The following is a 26,387-nucleotide window of genomic DNA, read 5'->3' as shown; positions in this document are numbered from 1 at the left end:
CTGTGTGTCATACATAATAGGCCCAGTGCAGGTCTGCATGTGTCACACATGGGAGGAACTCCTGTGTTTTTTAATACATTTTTAATCCCACCATTTGATGCCCCCCTTGTCCACCATAATTTGTACTGACTGCTGAACAAAATCAAAGGGCTTGTACTTGCTGCTTCTCGCCTCTGCTGCTCTCTGCTACAAAAAAATGCATTTTTTATATCACTTTTTCCCCCTTCTCCCCCCTACACACACCTTGGTATGTTTATTTTGACATGAAAGTGGGACTGTGTGAGTGTGCTGGCTGTTGCAAGTCACTCCTCATTAGTGGTCTGATTTCCCTATGCTGTCTGTGTGCGTGTGTGTGTGTGTGGGTGTGTGTGTGAATGTGAATATACTGGCTCCTTATTATATAGTAGAGAATACCTCTGCGTTTTCTGTTGAGTTATGTGTATTCTTCTTCTCTCTCTTTAGATTTAGATTGACACGGGCCACTGATTTTTCTCTCTTTACATTAGCCCCCTTCTCTCATTCAGCTTGTCTGCTCCTCACTGTGCCTGTGTCACTCTTTGTTCCATAAAAGCAAGCATTTCACTTGTCATGGGACAATTTTTCAATGCACCCGTTTATTTTCAGTGAATGCACATTTTTTTACATGTCATTGATTGATACAAATCTCTTGTCAAAGGATGTTATTGTTTTTACCCCCAATGCTGTAATTCATTTAAATGTGTGTTCTCACAATGGGCAAAGTGCTTTTGATTATAGTCTCAAACTTGCTTACTGTGTTTGGGTACTTTATCCATTAAGGATGTTCAGATAGCCCATTATCAGTGTTTGTGTCTGTATGTGATGAGGCAGCTTCATTGTTTGTATTGAAATATAAGTGAAAATTGCCATACCATGGCATGGTCTTTGATAGTAAATGCACTGCCAGAGTTAAGGTTATGCTAAACTATTCCTCCCTGTCAAACAAGTTCCGCTTCACATATTTCAGATTCAACAGGAAAACAAAAGAGAGGTAGTGGTACAATGAACTACCTCAGTAAATCTGGAATAGTAAAGAAAAACTAGTGCTGGGCGATGATTAAAATTTTGAATTTATCACGATTCATCACATTGTTATGTGTAAAATTACATAATGAATTTAAAAGTAGTATATTCTGCACTTTAAAAAAAAAGTATTGCTATATGCACAAAAATGCAATCACATTTGATTTGCAAACACTTGAAAGGAATGAAGTGCTTTTTACCAGCAGTATTCCCATTACACAGTAACAGTTAACATATTTCTTGTAAATCTCAACCTAAACATCAATGTAATCAAATCAAATTAAATCAAAGCTATTTGCCACAGCAATGGCGCTCATGTTTTATCTGGTTTGTTATAGAAAAACAAGTTATCCTCAGAGTCCTGAGCCATGATCATAACAGGAACCTTCCCAGCAACAGCAAGTTAATATTTCTAAATCTGTATTCTTATGTTTTTCTGAACATTTTTCTTTTATCAGGGAGCAGCATAAACAGTCTATGTTCAGTAGCAGCTGTCCCTGTTAGAGTGAGGTGAAGTGGTGAAGCACAAAAAGGTACACAGCTAGGACTGACGGTGCAGAAGACTTTTTAGTCTGTGAAGTTTGGGGGGCTTTTTAGGCTTTAATATATAGGACAGTGGAGAGTGACAGGAAACATGGGGAGACGAGCAAATGGTCATGGGATGGACGTGAACCCATGACCCCTGCGTTGGGTCGATAGTCCCGGTTTATATCGTCATACACACAAAAACAATTTTTCAGTGATGCAGGCTGAGGCTCATACATACTGACATTCGTTGTCATCCAGACAACGTTCCTCAGACCAGTATCTTCCACAATACTAATTGGAATGCAATCTGTAGCTAAATACTTTGCTGTGGCATTTGTTAGGTTGCCTTGTTTGAGTTTGTCTATTTTTCTCACACACTGCATCCGATCAGTCTTTTGAGGCCTCACTCCACTGTTAGGGTTGAGACGTGATTTCCAATAGTGATGACCTGTCCGTCAGGCAGCTTGTAGCTCTTCTCCAGGGATGAAGCATCACACCCCTCCTGTGATCCATGGTTTGTGTGTGTATTCAAAGCCAGGGAGCAACAGATTTTCATAATACTACTACTAATAATAATAATCATGAATTAAAAAAACCTGCCATAACGTGAGGTAAAATGATTGTCGGTGTCAATGAATTAATGCGTTAATGCCCAGCCCTAAGTAAAACATACCAGCTTTTTGAAATTTTATTTTCTCATCCAAAGCATATCATTTTTTGAATATTTTCCCACATAAATATTTTTAGAACCTGCTGTTTCTGAGAACTCGCAGTCATGACTGTATTCATTATGGTGACACTCTGTGACATTGCAATAACCCATATATATATGTGTGTGTAATGTGTGGGATTACCTGATACTTGATAATGCTTTCTCATGTCTCACTGTGTAATCGTTTCCTCCAGTGCCAGCGCTGTGCACCGCTCTACAATGACAAACCATTTCGACCTGGTGATCAACTCCTACCAATGAACTGCAGACCTTGTCAGTGTCATGGCCACGCCCTCTCCTGTCATTACGATGTTGGAGCTGATGACCAACCAGATGAGCACTATCGAGGAGGGGGAGGCATCTGTGACAACTGTATTCACAACACCACAGGTACAGTATTAGCTACATTAGGTAACTAACAATTTTTTCACATTTTATAAAATGTAAGTCGACTTTTGTGTTTCCCAAACATTCTTAATGTTGAAGTTACAGACATATGACTGACGTGTAAAACTCATCAGTCGTTTGGTGCTGATATCTCAGGGCTAACAGTTTTTTTTTTTTTTCAATAAAGATTATGACCAGAAGTGAAGACCATAGACTCTAAATAAGGTCAATAAAATCTGAAACATATAAAATCACATCAACAAACACCAATGTCTGTAATTGTAAATCAGTCTTTGGAACCTCTAAAAATATGTCTGCTTGAGAAATTCCATATTATGTATCATGTGAAGTAAAAGATTCTTACTTGTTAAAACGAAACATGTTGAAGAAATGAGTATTTGTAATGAAGATGTGCTTGTGTGAAAGAGGTGTTTTAGTGAACATCTGTGTACTGATACAAATGAGAAAACTCTGTGTAAAATTCAAAGTTCCCAAAGTTTAAATTTCGACCCTGTCTTTATATCTTATCCACTTTAATTTGAGCCTACATGAAGAAACTAGTAAATTTGATAATGCTGCTAATGTGTTAGTATATAGTGCCTCACTCATACAGGTATGTTTTCATGATGCAATACAATGCTTTTCCATTAGATGAGTACTGTTGAAAGCTTCATTATAGAACATAAACATCTCTTTTGATCCCCTTATCTGTTGACTTTTTTGCTATTTCTCACCATGTTTCTGTCTCTCTCACTGCCAGGGAAGAACTGTGAACTGTGTATAAGTGGGTTTTTCAGGCTGGAGGACTCTGATCCCACTTCAGTTGATGTGTGTCAGCCCTGTCACTGTCACGCTGCTGGAACGGTCAACGGCAGCATGGAGTGTGCTCAGGTACACACACACAGGACAGCACACTATAACCCTTGTAACTTAAGATTGCTTCATTGAAATGTCTTTAAAGCTACACATCTCAACATGGTTTCTTTCCTTTTTCTACCCCACCGTCCTTGCATCTTCTCTCCCTTGCATCTCCACTCTCACCCTCTGGGTTTGCTACTCCAGATAGGAGGTCAGTGTCAGTGTAAGGCTGGAGTAACAGGTCGTCGCTGTGCAGACTGTTTGCCTGGTTGGTATGGTCTTAAAGCTTCAAATCCAAATGGATGCATTTCCTGTAACTGCACTGACGTGGGCATCATCAGCAGCTCAACAGAAGAAGTTCCCAGTTGCAACCATGACACAGGACAGTGCCAGTGTAAACCACACGTCACAGGTAAACAGATTCATGACAGATTTTGGGGATTTTTTTTTAAAGGTATCAACTGGTGAAATTGTATTTGTTTAATCAGAGGAGACACTTAAAGCTGCTTCTTTCCATTACAGACTCTATCAAAATGATCACAAATTTTTAGAAATCCACCTAGATCCCATCCATGATGCTGATAAAATATTTGCATTTTACTGCAGCAGCAAAGTAGCCTAGCCGCGCTAGACAACCCACGGCAACAAATTTAATTCTCTGCCAGGGTGGGTTTAGTTACCCTCCATAAGGCTCGAGGTTGGATGCTCCTAAAACTGGCCGGACGAATCACCATGAAGTGTAGAGTCAGAAGGCGGGCGTAACGAAGTGATGACAGAGGCGCGACGATTCTGACAGAAACAACCGGCGCACAATAAACAGTTATCATTCGACTTGGCTTTGGCCACAGCCCTTACAGATTTGAAGCTAAAATTCAACTTGAAAGATAAAAAAAGGACGGCACTGAAGTGTTTCATTGAGAAGAAAGACGTATTTGGACTTATGCTGACGGGATATGGCAAATCCTTAATATACCAGTTGGCTCCGCTGGTTGGGAAGCTAATGGGACTTAGCCACAATCCGGCGCTCTAGGAATACGTCAGCCTATTCGTTGCGCTGATTGGTTGTACACCTACCCAATTGCTGCAGAGTGATTTGAAAGACAACCTTTTAGCCTCCCTCCCTGTCGAGCGTTCCTAGACCCTTGTGTTTTAAGAGCTGGGTCTAGTGCGGCTAGGCTAGCAGCAAAGCACATCAGCTACAAAATGTCTGGTTCCTAAAACTGCTCTTCTTACTAAGTGCTCCCTAGTACTTTGTTGATAACTTGTGCTTTTCATTAGCACAGTTACTTTGTTTAATTGTCCAGCAACAGCGTCTTAATTAATACATAAGGGTGCTCATTGGGGTGCACACAAAAGCAGAAGTGTATACACTGGGTGCACATGACAAAACAGGCATGCGTATATACACACTGATGAACACACACATCCATATCCCAAAGTGTTGTGGCTGCCAAAATAAACAGGCTTTTCTGCTGGCGGTGCTTCCAGCCGTTGTGCTTCTCTTTGTGATAAATGGTTTCACTCTCTCCCCTGTGTGTCTTTGAAGACCAGACTCGTATGAAATGCAAAACCAGCCAACGCTCCTCAACTCAACGCATCATGGTTATTGCTAAGCCTTGCTATCAAGGGTCCATGTTGTGCGTGTGAGTGCGGGCATGTGTGTGTGTGTGTGTGTGTGTGTGTGTGTGTAAGTGTGTCATTTATACTTATGTGTATGTATAAGAGAATATGTCTGAATGTAACCATGTGTTCATGTACTTTTGTCTTTGCCTAACTCTATGTATTGTATGTTGTAAGAGTTTCTTTGCGTGTGCACATAAACATGCCTGTATGTGTGTGTGTGTGTCTCTGTGTGTGTGCACGCATGCATGCCATCAAGGACTAAGCTGGTATTTAATTCTCTAATTCAATGCCAAGTTGATTAAAACAAACTGCTGCAGCCCCTTGTATTTTTCACACTTCTTCTTACAAGACCCATTTTCGTTTTTTTCTGTCCTTGTTTGTTTGGTCGCTCCCACAGGTATTTTTCAGAAATGAGATTTGATTATGGCAATTTATTACCGCCAAGCTGATACTTTGAGTAGAGCAATGGCAGGCACGCTTCAGAAGGACGGAATTGAAATGTGTGCATGCAGACGCTGATACACACACATGCAGAAACACACACACTCGTAACAAGGTGCCAGAGTGCAGTGTGTACATAATAGCGTTTGAAATGGTGATGCATGAGCCTGTTAACCAGCTGGCTACTGATAAAAGGGCTGGCCATGTCCTGAAAACACACACACACATACACGCACACACACATATACGCACGAGCACACGTGGACACCTCAACACAAAATTACATCCTTTCTGTTCTGATCTAATATCTTCTAACAGTCTGTTCTGTAATGTTCTCACTTTTCTTTCCTTTTTATTGACTTCTTACTTTTCCCCTTTGTCTATTTTATTCTCTCGACCCAGTTATTCCTGTCATTGCATTTGTTACACTTTGTATTTGAATGTCAAAAGATTAGTTGCAAAAATGGGATTTGTAAATGCCAACTTGTTCAGCTCAGTGTCTAAAAAAATAAAAAAGATGATATAATTATCTTGCTCCCAGCTCGTTTTATAATACGTGTGGGATTCTTTATAGATTATATAGTTTTATTAGGAGTAATCTGCACTGAGTACAATATATCAAGGCATTGTTAGGCTTGTAAACATCAGTCTGCATATTTACCATTAATACACTCAGATGTTCATTCGCACTTCTACACACACAGACCCATATTTTCACTCAACCACCATGAAGTATGATCTACGGAGAGAAATACATTCATATCTGTAAAATCATTAAAGTGGGCAGACCAGGGGAAATGCCAACTGTCTGCCACACACAAAGTAGGACGCACACACAGACACATGCGTGTTCATGTGCGCTAACACAGATGTACAGGTATGTTCTTATTAATGTATGTGTGCGCATACACACCCACCCACATATGAACACACGCTCCCCCATAAACGGCTGTGGTGACTGCGTTGCCCCAGGCATCCATTTAGGGACAGATTGCCTGTCATGGAATACGTATGGCATATTCAAATAAGCCTGCACGCACACACTGCATATCATAGTTTAACTAGCCTTAAAGCCTCGCATTGCTGCTGCCACCATAAAACCTCCTACAGTATGGGTCTGGTGTTTGCAACCAATTCTAATTATTGTTAATCATGAGCAGAACAAAAAACGGTGTTAAGAAATAATGTTTCAATATTTAAATCAAATTCTGAGATAAAAATTTTACATCTAAATACAAAAATGGGAAAATGTTCAATGTTGAATTCATGGACTGCCTTAAATGTTTTCATGTAGCTCTTTAATAAAAAGCAATTTCTTTACATTCTAATGTTTTTTAATTTTCTATGTGTTGCTACACAAATTATTTTTTCAAACATTTTCTTGTGGAAGAACCTATTTAAAACCAATCTCAAGATGCAAGGCTTTCTCCAGAATGGACCTCACCTTTTGATAATGATTTAGTATAATTTTTATATCCCTCCATCCATTTTCCATCTCTCCATCCCATCTTTTTCTTACCCTCCTTTCTTTTCTTGTAGTTGCTTAATTTATTTATTTTTTTGCTCAGTAAAATTAAGTGTTTGGCCTTAGGTGAGTGATCCATCATATGTAGAGGGCCCGGCCCTAATGATGGCAGTTTTATACACTCACCCACCATTTTTCCTGCTCGCTCTCTCACTCTCTCACACACACACACACACGCATGCACACACGTCTGAAAAACACAGAGGGACTAAACGCTGGTTGGTGAACAAGCGAGCATCAATTCACTTTGTTATTTATTTCCTTTCTATTTCCCTCAGTTGGTCCCACTCCGCCTTCTCCTCAAAACTTCTCTAAACACCATTTTTCTTGCTCTCCGTGTCTCTTTCTTACTCACGCTCTCTTTCTAGGTCTTTCATGTGACCGCTGTGAGTTTGGTTTTTGGAACTTCTCCCACCCAGACGGCTGCGTCCCATGTGACTGTGACCCCTCGGGGTCTCTCAGTCCGTTCTGTGAGCCTGAGGGGGGTCAGTGTGAGTGTAAGCGTGGGGTGGGCGGCCAGCGATGTGACTTATGCGGCAGCGGCTTGTACGGTTTAAGACCGGAGGGATTCTGTGCTCCTTGCAACTGCTCACATGAAGGGACTGTACCTGGGACAGACTGTGATCCTTACACAGGCCAGTGTGTGTGTAAGGCATGTATGACTTTTTTATGATACAGTACACCATTTTTTTAATTGTTTACTATTATGTTAAACAATGGCTGTTGTAAAACCAAGTTTATACAGTTGCATTTAGCGACAGAAAGATGCCCCCACTAACAACCCTGCTAAGCACTTGCAAATAAATTGCAGATATTAGATTAAATTATGACATAATTAATTTAAAGGTATTGTGGAATAGGAAATTATTTGTACATAAATGTTACAAACAGTATTCAACTTTGCAGCTGAAGTTAGAAAAACACAATAATTAAGATGTGGAGTTAAAATGTTCAGATTTTTTTTAAAGTTAGAATCAGAACGTCAAGAAAGATGAGAAACCTTATATTGACATCTAATTGCAAAGAAAACATGTCGGATAGACCAACTAATGGAAGTGGCAATAAGTAAAGGATTAGGCTTATTGACTCTAAGTGACAGACCAATTCAACACCTTTTATTGGCCCCTAAAAATTTTAGTCAGATTCTGGTGTGTTGATGAGGGTCAGGCCACTTAAACAATGTTACTACAGTTTTAGTATTAAATGTTTCCTCTCATTCTTCCATCTTTTATCTATTATATCTCCCTTTCCCACCCCTCCTAACCTTCCTCCGTATTTCTTTTTTAGGAACATGTGGAGGGTCGTCGTTGTGACTCTTGCCGTCATGGTTACCACACCCTGGAGCATCGAAACTCTCTGGGCTGCCTGCCGTGTGTGTGTGACATCAGTGGAACTGAGCCAGATGGTGTATGTGATATGTGGACCGGACAATGTCCGTGCAAGGAGGGGGTGGAGGGAGCCCAGTGCACCAACTGTGCCCACAACTACTATAACGGAAGTGCAGAACTCCAGAGTAAGAGCACACAGAAGCGAAGCCATGGTTGCATCCAGCAGTTGTTAATGCTCTTTCATAGTTGATTTCAATGGTGAAGCTTCAAGAAATGTCATGCTCATGCTAGTCATTTTGGTATGACGATTTGAGACAGAAAAAATGTATCTATGTAACTCTAGTGATGTTGTTTTGTGTCCTGTTAGAGGGTTTGTCCCAAGGCTGTGTACCATGCATCTGCGACCCCAGGGGAACGGTGGCAGGGTCAGTCTGCGACACCACTACCGGCCAGTGTGTTTGTGTCCCTACACGCTATGGAAAAGACTGCAGTAGCTGCCGACCTGGTGAGTTACAAGAATGGATAGATGGACAGATAATAGATGAATGAACAAGACATTTGAGAAATGACTGGACAGATAAATGTAGTTGATACATTACTGGTAAAGGTCAGACTACCGATAAATGGTGCAGGTTCTAAGCCAAACATAAAAAGCCAAGACTGGTACTTCAGACCTTTAGTTTTTGTTCTGTGTGTGTGTTGATATGCACCTTCTGCCAGACCTCTACTCATTATGACAGGTCTGTGCCACAGAAAGACTGCCCCTCTCACTCATCTTGCTTTGTGTGTACAACCATTAGGTTGTAAACTTGTATGTGTGTCTTGGGACAACAGGAGACAGATTTTGTTTTGTGTCATTGGTGAAGTAGCAACATCGCATTAAGGTTTTCTGACACAAGCTCTGATTGTTTTGACAAAAATATGTCACAAAAGAAGCACAGAGGACATTTTTTTCTAAATAGATTTTTTCTAAATTTCTTTGCCAAGTTCCATTCCCACAAAAATGCCTGTCTTAATTTCCTCAACTGCCAGTTCATGACATGGTGTAGAACCATTGGGTATTCTCTGCCCAAGTGGCTAAATAGAATATCTAATTTATTTATTACCTGGCTGGCCCTGAGAAAAATAAACTGAATTGATTTATACTTTGGAACCTGGAGTGCTTGATGTAACCTCACAAATATTTATTGGCTTTGTGTTAGATTTTATTACAAATAAACAGCAAACAACAGCAAACAACACCTCCTATTAGTTATTAGCAGGGGCATACAATGACTGCTTCCAAATTTTATTAGGCTGCCTCCAAAATCAGATACTCATGCACTGATGTGAATCTGCACTAGAGTATTGTTAGTGTGATGTTGCTTAGCATCACCGTCACCACGGTGGCTTGTTCACCGATTTACAAAAATGCACTGTGTTGTCCTGTAAGGCCTCTGTGTAGGGAACTGTGTTCATTTTCACTAGAGAATTATTGTATACAAACTCTATGAGGTACAAATAAATAGGTAAATGGTCAATGATCAGTCATTTTTAATTCAGTCAGGTATTAGAGTTTGACACTGAAAGTACGAAAAGCAACAGCAGCACTGGAGTTGTGTTTTCACAAATCAGTAGCCTTCATCAATCAAATTTCACCTTTGAGAATAAAAGATAAGAAAACCGAGTAAGAGAAGAAAGAACCTAAGTACAATAATGCACCTTAGCACAGATGAAAAAATATATAAAAATGACAGATGAGCATTCAGACTAACATCCAAACACTTCTTGTATGTTTAATTGTAAGATCTTTTTACTATATTTCATGTTTATCCTTGTGCAGGTTTCTACCTCTCTCCAGATCAGAGTTTGTGTTTGGAGTGTGACTGCCATCCAATGGGAGCATTGCAGCGTGATTGTGAGAGCCAGACTGGACAGTGTGTATGTGCTCACCCCTCAGTGGGAGGACGGCGTTGTGACCAGTGTCGTGAGATGTTTTTTGGATTCAACCCTGGTCTGGGCAGGTAAGTATTAAGTTTATCACTCACACACACAGATGACACAATATCTGTTGCTTGTACATCTTGTAAAGCTTTTATCCATTAATTGCACCACATGTATAAGCATGTGCACACACTCTTGCACACATGCAGCTGTACATATGAGCACACACACCAGCAGGTGCAATCTCTGTGAAGACAGTGTGCAGACTGGTAGGCAGACATATGACTTATATGAGTTAAGAGCTGGTTTGACCTTTGCCGCTCATGTCTCTACCTGCAGGCTATCATACACAGGCACTACTTAAAACGCATACACAAATGTAACTGTGCACTTTACACCCCAATACTAATGTGCACACGCACATACGTTCCTCTCAGCAGGGTGTCATAGCAGATAGATCCTCCACAAACTGTTTGACTAGTGGTCCACTGTGTGTGTGTGTGCGTGTGTGTGTACATGTGTGTGTTAGCTGACCTTGCCTGATTGCTGTATTCTCCAGTGTTAAAACATTAAGGATGAGATCAGGCTGTGGCTGAGATCTCTTCACGGTAGAGAGGGATGGAAGGATGGGGAGAGAAAAATCAGCAGAGTGAAAGTAAAGAGTTTGTTTTACAAGGACAGAAGGGAAGGGCTATACTGGGAAGAAAATAATGTAATAATTAAAATATGAGAGAAAAATATGGGTGGGGTTGTCTTTAAATGGGTAGATAATAATCAAAAATGCATGCATTAGTAAAACCCATTGCAGACCTCTCTTTCTTTGTATCCTTCCTCTTGCTTCTCTTGCCTTGACTTCTTTGTTTTTACAAGACAAAATGACACATTATGTCTTGGGTTCTTACCGGTGATTGCTTTTCTTGTGCCCAGAGTCACTCCACAATAAGGATTTCTTCATCTAAATATCATCCAGTAATTAATCCTCCTGCTTCAATCAATAGGCTTTACACAAATGAATTTACACACACACACACACACACACACACTCAGATTGATGTTCAGGCAGTTGGCAGAAGATGTAGTCCTATGACTCTATAAATTTGATGGTTATTCTGTCAGGACAGATGAAATACTCTCTCATATGCACATTAACTTATACACAAAATTTTATCGTTTGGTATTACATATGTATCATGTGCACTTTGTAATACTCTAAGAAGGTCCCAATAAATAGTGATATAAAAGTGTTATAAACTGTATGTTATTGGGACATAAACATATCTGAGAATAATTCTGGCACTTGGCTCCTGATATTCTTGTGATAATTTTATGTCCATCTACACACAACTTACTATACACAGTTGAAATCTTGTTGACTGCTTTTTTAGGATTGATATTGTCATTAGCATGCTATATGTCATATGTAAATACCTTCTCTCTGTGTTTGTGTGTGTGTGTCTGACACACACATTTTGCACTTTGAGGTTGATGAAAAAAAGAAAGATTGGTGTTTTCTTTCTCCTTGGGAATGGAGTGAAGGTCGAGTCACTGTGCCTTTTTCTGGTGTGTGTTTGTGTGAGCACCAGTTGACGGGACAAATTTGCGGCTCGTTATGAGGCTGTGGCTTTTCACACAGCAATAAAGAAGGTGTAGTGGTGTGTCTGTGTGTGTGTGTGTACATGCATGTGTGCGTACGTTAGTGTGCGCAAGTGTGTCTGTGCATGTGTCTGCATATGACAGAGACAGAACGTGAGTACAATATGTGTGTGTGTGTGTGTGTGTCACTAACATGGTCAGTGTCACTCTGCCAGTGCGGTGTGTACAGTATACGAGTGTGTGCCAAGCATCTTCTAGCAAGCAGATTGCGTTGCACGTGTGACTGTGTGTGTGCGCGCGTGTTCGTGCACGTATGTGTGTAAGAGTAAAGGTGCGAGGTGGCTGGCCGGATGATCACCCACTGCCCAGCCCCTGTGAGGTTAACACTACACTGGTGACCCAGACACATGCACCGTCAGAAACACACACACACACACACACACACACACACACACACACACACACACACACACACACACACACACACACACAGTTCAACAACTCTGAGGGGGGAGGCAGTTTCTGTGAAGTAAGTTTCACAGTTAAAGGGTGGTGGGTGGGATAGACTGCAGTGAGGGTCTTCCCCACAGTGTTAAGGAGTGGACCCAACACCTTTCAGACACACACACATACCAACTATCTCAGGTTGCTTTTGCTTTGCAAACTATTTCAGATACATTAAATAATGGATTTTTTTTAATATCCAACCAAAGAGGTAGAAGGATGTAATGTGCCAGTGACAACTTTACTACAGTAATTGGTCCATAAAGTCTTTCAAATATCACAGGATTTCCATAGTTGATTTAAGAAAATAACTTTTAAAATAACCTATAGTGTCTTTCATATTTTGCATGTATAGCTTTGTAAGTTGGCAGTACTGTGTTTGTCAACATTTTTGATATTATTTTCAACCGGATATAGTTATCAATCAGAGTTGTGGAGTGAAAAAATTTCTTCATGACATCTCTTTTTATTCTTTTGTTCGAACAGATGCCATCCTTGTACATGTGACCCAGTGGGAAGTGTCAATGGTTCGTGCCATCCAGACACAGGAGAGTGTGTGTGTAAGCTGCTGGTAACTGGAGACAAGTGTGATTTATGTCATCCTGGAGCGAGTCATTTGGATCCTGCGAATCACTTTGGCTGCAGTAAAGGTCTGTTTTACATGTTAATAAACACACACACACAAGAGCACACCCGCTGACTTATGAGCATATATTCTTCAGTATATGAATGTTTTGATATTAAAATTAAGATGATATTACATTTCACTTTTTTTTTTTTGTTATATCAGTCATCAATTTTGGAGATTTACGATATCGTCATCTTCATTGGTGTCGGCTGATAAAAGCTTTAAAATGAAGCATTGTCACTGGACTATAATCAGCACTGCTTCTGGCTGAAGTTTTACAGTTATTGTTTGAAAATATTACATAAAAATAAAATATGACATGTTTTATTTGCAAGTTACAGTAGTTTTCTTATGTCTATTGATTGTGTACATTTGTAAAGCATAAAACAAATTTTATGTCTGCATCTGCTAGTGGGCCATCATAACCAGAACAAGCACAATAGTAGGATAATTCTAATACAGGAGAGGCTTGATGTGATGTTCTGTGCAGTCAGAAAAAATGTGTACACATATCAACAATCGACCACAAGGATTTAAAATATCAGGACATCAGCAAAAATCCATCCTGAATCATTTTCCTCTCTCTTTCTGTTTAATGCCAATATCGATCACAGTTCATTTCTTTCTGTCTGACTCATGTTGTCTCTGCCTTTGCAGCACCGTCCCAGCAACCTGCACCAGTAGGTTTTGCTCTCAGTTTCTCATCCATTCGTCTTTCTTGGCATCCGCCCGACTCCCCAAACTCAAACAGACTCAACTACACACTCATCAGGGATGAGCAGCCAGTGCAGACCATCCAAAGACGTTATCCTTTCAGTATGTATCCACACAGCTTCTCACAGATCATTATTTTCTTTCTTAATATTTCACATGTGGCACAAACATATTTTTTCTTTGATTGTGTCTTCTATCAATCTAAGATCATTTCCCAACTTATTCTTTCTATCTTTCCCCTTTTTAGGCCCTGAGTCATTTGAAGATGTTGGTTTGTTTCCCTTTACCAACTACACCTATTGGCTTGTAACAGCTAATGTAGCTGGTTCAACAAGAAGTGCATCAGCGTCATACCAGACTTTAGGTGCACCACCTGACGCTGACCAGCTCCATTTAACCCTTGTGGGACGACCGGGTCCTACCAGTGCTAGCTTTAACTGGAGCACACCACGAAATGATACAGGGCCAGTGGAAAGGTAAGGGGGAAAAGAAAACAGGGGATGTTGTTATGGATTTCGAGGCAGATCACTGCGGAGTACACAGTCAGCAGATTCAGCTACACAAACTCCAACACTCTACCAATTCAAACTCTTCACAATTTTGCAACCTTTCTTGGAGAAACAAATTGACAGTGTTGGGCAAGCTACTTGGAAACTGTAATGAGCTAAGCTACCAGCTACTCAGTGTTAAATCAAGCTTCACTACACTGAAGCTATGACCCACAGAAATGTAGCAAGCTAAGCTACAGCAATATGGCCAAAGTAGCTTAATACATTCAAGTTACTTTTTTTTCTTACCAAAAAATTTCAGGGACTAATGAAGTCAGTCAAACGGAGACAAGAAAATGCTGACTTATTTATTATTAAACCATCATTTTTGTTCTCAGTGCTCCAAAGTTAGTAAGTTGATACACTGAGGAATATGTGGAGCTATATTTAAAATGAATCAACCTTTTTACATTAGAAATCATTGTTCTGATTTTCTTTTTAGTTTGTATTGCAGACATAATGTATCTGATAATTAAGTTGCAGTAGCTTATATTAACACACCACTTACATTGGAGGGTATAATAGGTTACATTTGATATCATTTCCATATAAAGTAAGCAATATTATAGTAAGACAATTTTATACATAATTTGGGTATTCACATTGGGTATTAAATCAAGTTTTATTTCTTAAGTCTAATATCTATGTAAAATCATTCAGTGCTTTCCCAAAGTGCTGTATCCACTACTACTTTACTCAATTTTGGTCTTGAGTGTAAGATTAAGATATTTAATCATTTATGCCATCACTTTTGTTACCCTTTTTGTTATTTTTTTCAGCCATTCCTCATTAGTGTTAACAGTAATACTGAAGAAGACAGATTTTGGTTTTACTGTTACCTCGTTTTCTCCCATACCTCCCATAATTAAACTGATATGTATCAGTTTAATTATTTAATCCCCCAATTTATACACATTCACACACTGCCACCACAACCTTACGCTTAATTTAATTAATTTACTGCCACGCGAATTTTAGATGTTGAAAAGTAGCTCGTTTGTGTGTGCATCTTATACTGCGGTTGACATGTGGTGGTTAGCTAACTGCTGCTGGTTGTGCATATTCGGTAGTCACCTGTATATGGGTTCTCAGATTTGTATTTGACGTCTTTGAAGTTGACAGAAACTTCGCATTGGGTTGGCACAGTAGGTATCTGAAAACAACTTTTCTCCGTTTTTTCACAAAAACTCAAAAACTGAAGCGAGCGTCTGTGTGTGTGTGTGTGGATCCAGTGGAAGGGATTGTTGAATGACGACATCAACAGTTCCTCCGCTTCTATTGGTCGACACAGACATGTCGGCGTTTGGAGAGGATGTCACTGTCTGATCCTTAAGTGTGAGATGAGACTGCAGCAGAGCAGAAAGCTCCGCTTCAAGCAGTTCAACATTAATCATTTTTAATGTAGCTTTTTGCGTTCGCTACCGCGCTACATGACCAAAAGATTAGCTAAGCTGTTGAAACGTTTTTTGATTTTGTAAACAACGACGCTACCACGTCGTTACAGAAAAATGTAGTTAAACTACTAACGACGCTATTTGTAGTGACGTTACTGCCCAACACTGCAAATTGAGAATGACATAAATTTGAGGAGAAGGGGACTTTATGTTGTTTAAAATCTTGTCGAAGTGGAAAAGTCGATGAAGACGTACATGCCTAAAAGATGGACTTGAGAGAATCAGAAAGTGGTATGACACAGTAGGGACAAGATAGTTTTGGATAGGTGAGATAATAACAGTGCTAGGTATTTGAACCAGTGACTTTATAGCTCACGTGGTATGTGTCTTATCCTGTAGGACTCTAACATTACAGTATTAGTTTTTAGCTAAATCACATTGCAGAACTATGTGGCCTAGTGAAGCTATATGGTAAACAATGGAAAAATGAAGAAAAGGGGAACTGCTTATTACAGTTTGTATCTCCTATAGGTTTGTGTTGTCCTCCATGGAGTCATCTGACGGAGCAGAATCCTTCATCCACTACTCAGGCTTATCTACTGAGGCTGTGGTGAGCGGTTTGAAGCCCTTCACCCAATACGCTGTCAAACTGGAGGTAAGAGTGGCAGCAAGTGTTTTTAAAACAAGTGATGGTTCTCATTCCAGGTAAAATGATACATCAGTGGTGCTGCTGTTTCTTCAAGAGAATATTGCAAAGATGCTTGAACTACATTTTTTTTGACAAATACATATTGTCAGCATGAACTACCTTAAAAATGAAAACCACAAACTGTAAACTTTGTCTACAGGCATGCTCTTCTGGGGGTTGTACTTCTAGCCTACCACTGCCTCTTCTGACAGCCTCTGCCCCCCCACAAAACCAGGATGCTCCCAGAGTCACTGCTACAGGACCTCATACACTGCATGCTTCCTGGGACCCCCCCAGTCAGCCAAATGGTACGAACCAAGCATACACACACACAAACATATTTTGCATCTTACGTGTCTAGCACCAAATACAGAAAATTATACACAAACTGTATACACATTTTCATAACTAAGAATGCACCGTGTTTGTTTTAAGTATATTACAATTACTAGACAAAACAAATATATAAATTATTAATATCTGTGTCAGAATAAATATTACAGTAGAATAATCATGCAAACATACAGCACATATAAAGCAATGCTACTCTCCTTGTAGCATTGCTTTGGGCTTGTATCATTCAAAAAGTATGAGAATCAACCAATACACACACACACACACACTCTCACACACACAGAAGTACACAGTGGACTGGAACTGCCTTTGGTAAATCCAGAGAGCTTTGTAATGGCTCTAAGGCTCAGTGTCATACAAAGCCCTGTAACCTGGGTTTCTCTCTGTTTGTGTCTCTCGTTTTTCTCTCACTGTCTGTTAATCTGTTTCCCTCCCAGCTTCGTACTAAATCCACTTAGATTGGTTCCTCTGTGTCTCCTACCATCCCTTAATATTGACATTTTTCTTGAACTTACCTAAGGTCGCCTCAACTACAAATATGGTTCATTCCAGCTTTTTAAGAGAATACAGGTTTGAATAAGACACACAGATGTATGAGAGCAAACATAGCTCTTTCATATTTTGATTTCTTGTGATTGTGGTCATCGATTTTTGTAGAAATAAATAGTGACTGGCTGGAAGAGATCAGTTTTTATTATACAGCACATTAGTCCATCTGTCAACACTAGTTTTTTTGTCTTTTCTCTGTGAGTTGGGGATACAAGCACAATGTGTGTTTGATGGTCACTGAGACCTTTTCAGTTCATTTTGAAGGCATGGAAGCTCCACAGTAGTAGGTTTGTATTTTATCTTAGGTTATGTTGTTTGTCCTCAGGTTTTTTAGCACTCGCTACTATAATACTACAATACTGAGACGATTTAAATTTGCTTTATGGTGCCCTTAGCTTGCTAGACACTGTTTAAACTAAAGTGCAGACACTGGTGACATTTACAATTTTGAATAACAGCTCTTTTTAATCTTAGCATAAAATGAATGCATCATTTTCAGATGTAAGAACTTTTAGACTAGCAGATACAGTGAAAACCCATAAATTAGAGGGTAATGCAAGGTCCATCATAAATTGTGAATTTTCCAGCATTTTATATAATAATTTGTGAGTTAGAAAGGATAGTCAGTAGTCATGTACAATTATAGCGTTATGTTAATTGGTTGTCTACAGATAGTTTGCTGTTGTGACATGTTTTAAATAAAGCAGTTGTAAAACCTACTCGATATGCACTGCATTTACATTAGACAGGAGATAAAGGGACAAGATGGGCATGTAAAAATATTCAAGAATGAAGCAAGCAAGTTAAGGAGAGGGTATGCAGCATCTGTTGCTAATGGTCCTGTTGTGAATTATTAAGGCTAAAATAATTAAATAAGCAGTTCATTATATTCAGTTGCATAAAATGTGTTACATGGAACAGTAATTGCAATAGAAAATCTGTAAATGAATAAGTTAGTTTATTCTGACTAATAATTTGTTTTATTGCTGTGAGCAGGAAGTGCTTTTATTTTGAAGCTCACTTTTGAGGAAGTGTCTTGCGTGTAGTTGAAAAAAACGAATCTCCGTGATGAGATACCGATGTGGGTTTGTTTACATTGCATTTTACCCTTTTCTCCATGTAATGCTGCAGCATATGTTCAGTAGAAGTTCACAAAGACAGATACGTTGTGGTCATTAATTGAAGCTTCCGTGACACTACAGGTCCCACATTAGGCCTCTGTATTATTTGATGTTTGTATTTTATACTTACAAAAACATTTGGACAGTCATTTATTCCATGGTGAGTCTGTAAGTCCCTTATTGTATTTTGCTGCTGCTCTGTCCTCATTCTAACCCAGCTGTGTTATTTTCATATTGACAAGTGGAATAGAGCATATGAGAGTAGGACAATAGTCTGGTTCCCACCAGAGAGCAAAACAGTAAAAGTGTGTTGCAGTGTTTCCATAACAATCCCTGCAGCTGCAATTGTTGCTTTCCATATTTAATTTCAGCAATAACTATTTGGTGAGGAGTTTTTATTTTGATCGTCACAGCCAATTTCCTGCAGACTGCTTTGATTTAACAGTTTTTTTTTCTTTCGGGTCAGGTGTTATCACAAGATATGAGGTTTATCTGCGTGGACCAGTGGAATCACAGAACCTTTCCAGTCTTGCTGCTGAGAAGAGAGTGTTCTTCAGCTCCGGTTGGCTGGATCCAAGTGTTTCCCCAGAAGCAACTCTAAGCAATAGAAGCACAGTGTCACCCCCTGAGAGCACCGCCATTGTAGCGGGGCTGCAGGCGTTTTCAACATACCAGCTGAGAGTTGTAAGCATCAGTACTGCAGGAAGTGTCACTTCAGGGTGGACCACAGCGCGCACCATGGAGGGAGGTTTGTGGTCATGGTTAAACTTCTCTTTTTGTTATTTACTCATGAGGTGTATTTCGGTTTAATGAAGCAATATCAGTTTGGATTAGGTAGACAAGTAGACAGGAGGACTGTGGTAATTGGTGTTTTAAAGAGAGCAGTTTAACATCAAACAAAATTACTTCATGATCTTCAGAAAGTTGATTTCATTGTCCAAAGACAGACTTTTTGCCAATTGGCAACGAGTGCTGGTTGAGTGGTGAGTCCAGCGAGGACTTTTATAAGCTGGATTTTCTCCCATGGGCGTTACATGGTGGCTTCACAAAAATGGTACTGCATGTGTTTTCTTGTTCAGAAACCATAAAATAAAAACATACATATGCATTTTTGTAGAATAAATACTAGCCTAAATTTTGTTTCCTTATGCGAGTTTACATAAAGTTGCCTCTCAGTAGGTATAAAATTTATTAAAATTAAGTCAAAATTCTTCTCCATGCATTGACATTTTAGTTTATTTACTTAAAAGAAGAAATTTATGGGGGGGAAATTCTGAGAAATCCCGGATCTAAATAGTGCCAAAAAGTGGTGATGTGGTAAAAATGTCTTTCCACCTTTTTTTCCACAGGTGTATAGGAAATGAATTCCATTAAATAAAGCAAAAACAAAGAGTGCTAGATGGGAAGACAGGAAGTGAGGAAGGAAAAAGGAAATAAAACTATGTGGGGGAGGGTAAACTCATTAAGATATTTGAATTTCAAAGAGATGATATGGCTCATTAGGACTAAACGATTGCCTCCAACATCACTCTAAGCTATGTGTCTGGATAACAAGCATATGATAACACCATTTTAAATGTGGAATGTGTGTCCGTGTTTGAGCGCGTTCATGTGCTGTGTTAGAAAGAAAGAATATGACTGTGGTTATGTCTACCATGAATCACATTTCACAGCATATTTCACAGTTAGATGCCATCAACAGTAGAATAAAGAATCATTCTCTCTAATCTGTCATGTAATTGTGGCTATCACAACCGTAGAATTATGGAATACTTAAATCCATTAAGTCCACATAATGTCCACTAAGTCTTGATTTTTAATGTGTGGCTTTGTGTCAAATTTAGTTTTTTATTTTTAATGAACTGTAAAAGGTTCATTTTTAATGTGTTAGGAGTCAGTGAAAGGAAAAAAGTCACCAAAATATTAAGAAATGAAAAATGAGTAGCTTAACCCTTTACATCACAGTGATTAGCAACAAATGTATGGTTCTACTCTCAGACACACATCATATAAGGAGAAACCCATCTTTTTTGACTCACTGATGTTAAACAGGAATGAAGTGAAATGCATGTTGAAGCAAAATAGGCTTCCTCTGTTGCTATTGGCAGTTGAAGTTGTTTTAGAATAGTTTGGATAAAAGCTTGGGGAATACATTTAAATTTATGTAAATTTAGAATTTTTCTGCAGCAAAGTTTAAATGGTCACTACAACTTTTCAAATTCAATTCAGTTCCTTTTTTCATATGATTTAAATTTACTAAATGTTAACTTCACACAGTAAGGTGAAGGCCTTACAAATTTCCATCTATTCATTATCTATACATCTCTTAGTCCTCATCAGAGTTGTAGGGAGGCTGGAGTCTATTCCAGCTGACTCAGGGCGAAGGCAGGGGACACCCTGGACAGGTCACCAGTCTAGTGCAGGGTTACACACAGAGAAACAAGATACTCTCAAATTCACACCTCCATATAATTTAAAATTATCATATTTTTCAGCATATTTTTGGTCTGTCAGAGGAAACCAGAGAACCTGGACAAAAGCCACACATGCACAGGAAGAACATGCAAACTCCATGAAGAAAGATCCCAGGCCAGGTGTCTTCTAGCTGCAAGACAACAGTGCTAACATGCAGTGTGCAGCCTCCTTACAAATTTGTATATGGAAAAAAAGAACAATTCTATAGGATTCCCTTTGCACAAGCACTTGGCAACAGCAGGAAGAAAACTTCCCTTTTACCAGAAAGAACCAGGCACTGGGAGGGTGGCCATCTTTGTTGATCGGTCGGGGTTCGGGGTCACATGAGTTCCAGGTTTCTTTTCAGTTACTGACTGTTCACATCCAGAAAGTATCCTTTTTAATTTCACAGAAAATCTGCAGATACCTAAAATAAGTCACGGATTTAAGATGTATCTTTAGTGAACTGTGATTCACAGTGAAGCTGCACGTCCACTAGATACAATTTTCACCGCATCTGAAAATCGCACGCTTGGTGGGCGGTCACTAGTGGACCACAACATTGTCACATGACAGCGCTTGCGCTTCAGTAGGCCACTATGTGGTCATGTGACCGCGCTATCAGCTCTACAGTCTGGCCGCAAGCTTTCCCTTCTATTTCGAAAACAGTTAAGCGAAAAGTATTTCTGAAAACGCCTGAGGCGAGAAATAAGCTGTGCAGCAGCAGAATCTGTTCTCATGTTGTCGAAATCAAAAAGAAAGTTTGCAGCCGACCAGCTTTGTTTATCCGACTCATCTGCTGGACTGTCAAGCTGAAAGCGTGGTCACATGTTTACGTACTGGCCCGCTGTTGCTTGAATGCGGTCATGTGACAATGTTGTGGCCCACTGTGACCGCTCACCATGCATGCGGTTTTCAGATGCGGTGCGTTGACGTGTGGGATAATGGCATCTAGTGGACACTTAACTTAAGAAAGGCATAAGGTGAACAAACTTGCTGCCTCCCTACTGCAAGTCATGGCCAGACTGTGTGTTGTATTGAAGAATGTAGACAACACAAGCATCTAACATTAACTGGACTTAAATGACATTTGAACGCACACTTATTTGCTACTCCTTTTACTGTACAGTTGTGTCAAAATGTTAAAGTTATATTCCAATATTTAATACAATTCACTACAGTACCTAATTATATGCAACTAATTATTTCATATCTACATAGTGATTTGTTCAGATAATTTTTAATATTTTAAATTATTTACATTAATTATTTAACAATTGATTGATCTGTAACTAACTGCTAAAAATGTTCTCTATATTTTTCATATGTCCATGTTTTTGTCCATGTTTCCAGTCCCAGAGTTTATAGCCCCTCCACAAGTGTCTGCGCTGTCATCTACCAGTCTGAAAATCACATGGAGCTCTGCTGAGGGTCAAGGGGTCATCGCCAGAGGAGAAGTCACAGAATATCGGGTCAACTTGCTTACTGAACAGACCAACAATCCCTATGCTCCTCCGGTTGTTAATCAGGTAAGTGCACACACAGACATTTAATTGGACTTGAACTTGATTTGGGAAAAACCTTCAAGCTTACCTACAGCCTTCAGTTGGGTTGAAATTGTCCCAATGGGTAGAAGTCAAAGTAGAAAGATTATAAATGTGTAGAGGATGGTTTTAGGGGACTAATGCTTTTGAATTAACTCTTCTTATTTTTAACTGACATTTGAGTCTTCTTGGCTTGGAGAAAGTGGTCTGCGCCTTCATCTGCCTTATCTAAGTTTTAATCGCGTGGCTCTGTGTTTGTCTCTGTTTTCCAGGTCTTGCACAGGGTGGGACCATCATCACAGCCTTTTTTTGTAGTTAAAGGATTGAAGCCGTACCATGTGTACAACTTCACTGTCACACTCTGCACAAAAACAGGTTGCATTACCAGTCTGCAAAGCGCAGGACAGACCCTAGCAGCAGGTAGGGAAAAAAGATACGCACTCAAAGATGCATTAAAACAAACAAGAAGGAAAGTACACATTGCCTCACATCAGTAAGCAGCAAACAGAAAAATTGTGATAGTGTCCAAATATTGCCTGTTTAAAGGATAACAGCAGCTCTGCCACATACTGATTGTGTTATTAAATCATTAGCATGTGTTGTGTTCACTTCACAGCAACTGCAACACAAGCCTTTGACATATGCACACACTTCTACAAGCACACAGTTAGTCATCGGGTACTTGAGTGGAGACAGCATTGGTCATGTTAACCAGAGGGGATATTCATGGTGTACAGCAGTAAAAACAATTTACTGTTAATTACAAGGAGAAAAATGTGGCGTAGCACACACTTCCTGCTGCCCATGAATCAAACACACACAGTTACAGAAACACACATGCAGCGTCTCTCCCTCTCGCTCTCTCTCTCTTCTGTAGATTTATAACCATTATGGAAGTCGGATGAATTAGCTGTGTTTAATAACTCAGACACAAATCTCTGGGACTGAGATGAGCACTAATTGATCAGTGCAGGATGACATACATACACACAGATTTTTTTATTTAATGCCTTTATCTGTTTCTCTCTTGACAGTCTGTTGCTTTCTCACTTTTTCACTGAGTCCATCCTTCACTTCTATCTCTACCTGGCTCTTTCACTTAAACACAAATAGCACATGGCAGCAGAGGAACATGAATCACTCTGCAGTATACATATTGCACTCACGCACACACTTGACCCTCCAACACACTTTTCCATCTGTTCAGTAACGGTCTCTGTGCTTGCTGCTCATGTTATGTTTTTTCCTGTTTTGTTTTTGTTTTGTTTATCTCTTCAGGTGAATAGACAATGGGTGCACAAAGTGGTTGTGGGGGAAAAAAACTTTCATCTATAAATACTTGCTCAGGGATTTCAGCTTTTGAGCGTACTCTAAACAGCTACATCTGTTGACATAGCGAATATCTTCATTTCATACAATTCTCCAAAAGTCATTCCTTGTGTTTATTGTGATGAATGATACTTCATGTTGTAATCGGTGGACTTTTTAAATGTATTTTTAATGGCTACATCTGTTGACACAGCGACAATGTTTATTTCAAGTGATTCCAAAGACTTCTCTTGACTGTAATACTGTACAATTCAATATGGCTTATTGTACCCAGTTGACTTTTTGAATGTATTTTTAACAGCCACATCTGTTGCCACCGTTTTGTTTCATCTAACGCCAAAGATGTCCCTTGTTTCAACTATAAGAAATGATAATGGCATATGCTGTTAGGCAGTTCTTTTTTTTAATCTCAAAACAATTTGCATAGCATGTGCGTCTCCACTGGGTGTTGAGCTTCTGCTGTTGCACATCTCTTATCACTTTTTCTCTTTCAGTTTAACTATAATCTCGACAATTCACACAAAATATGCAACAATAACCTTTAGTGCTGAAATTAAAAGAAGGATTGGGAGATGCACACGTCATTAGTGTTGTATTAAAACACTTTTTCCCTTTTAAAGAGGCTATAGTTTGCATGTTCTCCCTGTGCATGCGTGGGTTTTCTCCGGATACTCTGGTTACCTCCCACGATTCAGAAACATGCTGAGATTAATTGGTAACTCTAAATTGTCCGTAGGTGTGAATGTGAGTGTGCTTGTTTGTTTCTATGTGCAGCCATGCAATAGACTGGTGACCTGTCCAGGGTGTCCCCTGCGTTCACCCTAAGTCAGCTGGAATAGGCTCCAGCGCCCTGTAACGCTAATGAGGATTAAGTAGTGTATAGATAATAGATGGACAGACAGATTTTCTTTAGGATCAGAATTTTTTTTTTACAGCCTATTAAACCTCAATCAACCCATCTCGTTGTTCTTACCTGAGCCAAATATATTACCAGACATTCCCATTTTACTCTGAAGTCTTGTCCAAACAGTCTGAATTTAACAAATGAAAAGTTCAGATACATTTTCATTTTTTGCTCTAAAATGCAGTGTTGACTGTATCATAACTACATCTATGTGCAATCCTTGGATTTTATCTCTTCTCCACCCCATTTTTAGAAATAATCCTAGGAGAATTCCTACTTGTCACACTTGACTATTAAATGAAAGCATTCTGTGTAATTTGCCCAAAAATGTATCCTAAAGCTCTCTAATTGTGGTCTTTAATCTGTATTCCATTGAGATGAAATGAAAAAAAAACTTTATTTGTGGAGAAAATGATCTTCATGTTAAGTAGTACTCTTGGTAAGGTGCACTTGAGCGTGGTACAGATGCACTGATAAATCTACCACACTTCAGGCTGGGCCATTAGAGCCAGCTACCATCTGCTGTAAGTGAGCAGACAGCATCTGTGAAACCACTGGAGTTACACCAAAGCACATGACTAAACATTTGCGTGCACACTGAGACAGACGTAGCGACACAAGGAAAGAGGTCTCTGTCCATGTGTGTTGATACATTTGCAATTGTTTCAATGTGTGTGTCTTTCTGCAAAGTTATCGATCACAACGTAAAGTGAGTGGCTAATCAGGGGCTGATGGTGATGTTTTATGTATCCTACATCCATAAAGGCTTGTTCTACAAGACATACACACAGAGAGACATACACACATACACACTCACACTGTAACACCACTCAACAGAACAGGAACTTTATTGATTTACGCATAATTGGCCTGAGGCCCTTCTTGAGAAGAGAAATATGCATGGCAAGGGATCGCCATGTCAATAAGTGGTGTGCTTATGTGCGTGGTGTAACTGTACGCTAAGAGCCTGTTAAGACATGTCAGTCGCTGTAAAAACAGGAAACACACACACACACACACACACACACACACACACACACACACACACACACACACACACACACAATTGCTCCTGGGAGCTGGCCCATGATTTAGCTGCTTCATTACCATGTCGGCAGCTAAAATTAACCTTTCTGGTGGACTGTTAACCTTGTGTGTGTGTGTGTGTGTGTGTGTGTGTGTGTGTGTGTGTGTGTGTGTGTGTGTGTGTGTGTGTGTGTGTGTGTGTGTGTGTGTGTGTGTGTGTGTGTGTGCGTGTGTTTGAGCATTTTCATGATAAGGCAAGTGGGTTTCGTCAAACTGAATGTGTCATAGTGTTAAGTACATTTCAGTGAATTAACAAGCAGATACAATAAATGAATACATGACATTCAAAGAATACACAACAGTATGTTACAATCACACCAGCCACTAAGGAGAAAAGCTGCTTATGTCACACAAACAAACATGAACACACACTCAAACCCCTCCGTCCTGTCAAGTTTGTAATGTTTTCCCTTGATATGTAAGTGCGGTAGATTGAAGACTGATTGTTGCCCACTTGTGACCAGTACATGCTGACCGCTGTAACTCACAGTAATTATTGTCATGAGGTGCTTTTCCCAGTAATGTGGTTACTAAATAGCTAAGCAAAGGAAAAGTGTTAAATTATTTTTTGTTTTTTTCACTGACTCCTAGTAATCCTGCCGATTACAACA

The 26,387-nt window shown here is 39.5% G+C and overlaps 1 protein-coding gene across 1 annotated transcript in view; it reads left to right on the top strand.

Annotated features, from left to right (window-relative positions):
• The window catches only part of ush2a (Usher syndrome 2A (autosomal recessive, mild)), a 215,554-nt gene that overhangs the window by 45,376 nt on the left and 143,791 nt on the right, over nucleotides 1-26,387 (top strand). The window contains exons 13-27 of the mRNA XM_051939571.1: nucleotides 2,476-2,671; nucleotides 3,429-3,559; nucleotides 3,731-3,938; nucleotides 7,484-7,767; nucleotides 8,403-8,628; nucleotides 8,811-8,948; nucleotides 10,266-10,446; nucleotides 12,950-13,113; nucleotides 13,749-13,907; nucleotides 14,053-14,281; nucleotides 16,279-16,402; nucleotides 16,596-16,743; nucleotides 18,926-19,207; nucleotides 22,267-22,442; nucleotides 22,730-22,877. Of these exons, the coding sequence (XP_051795531.1) occupies nucleotides 2,476-2,671; nucleotides 3,429-3,559; nucleotides 3,731-3,938; nucleotides 7,484-7,767; nucleotides 8,403-8,628; nucleotides 8,811-8,948; nucleotides 10,266-10,446; nucleotides 12,950-13,113; nucleotides 13,749-13,907; nucleotides 14,053-14,281; nucleotides 16,279-16,402; nucleotides 16,596-16,743; nucleotides 18,926-19,207; nucleotides 22,267-22,442; nucleotides 22,730-22,877 (2,794 nt within the window). The remainder of the gene's footprint in view (nucleotides 1-2,475; nucleotides 2,672-3,428; nucleotides 3,560-3,730; nucleotides 3,939-7,483; nucleotides 7,768-8,402; nucleotides 8,629-8,810; nucleotides 8,949-10,265; nucleotides 10,447-12,949; nucleotides 13,114-13,748; nucleotides 13,908-14,052; nucleotides 14,282-16,278; nucleotides 16,403-16,595; nucleotides 16,744-18,925; nucleotides 19,208-22,266; nucleotides 22,443-22,729; nucleotides 22,878-26,387) is intronic.

The sequence above is a fragment of the Acanthochromis polyacanthus genome, chromosome 2 (genome assembly GCF_021347895.1).
Source record: "Acanthochromis polyacanthus isolate Apoly-LR-REF ecotype Palm Island chromosome 2, KAUST_Apoly_ChrSc, whole genome shotgun sequence".
NCBI lineage: Eukaryota > Metazoa > Chordata > Actinopteri > Pomacentridae > Acanthochromis > Acanthochromis polyacanthus.
This window is presented reverse-complemented; position numbering and strand designations above follow the sequence as displayed.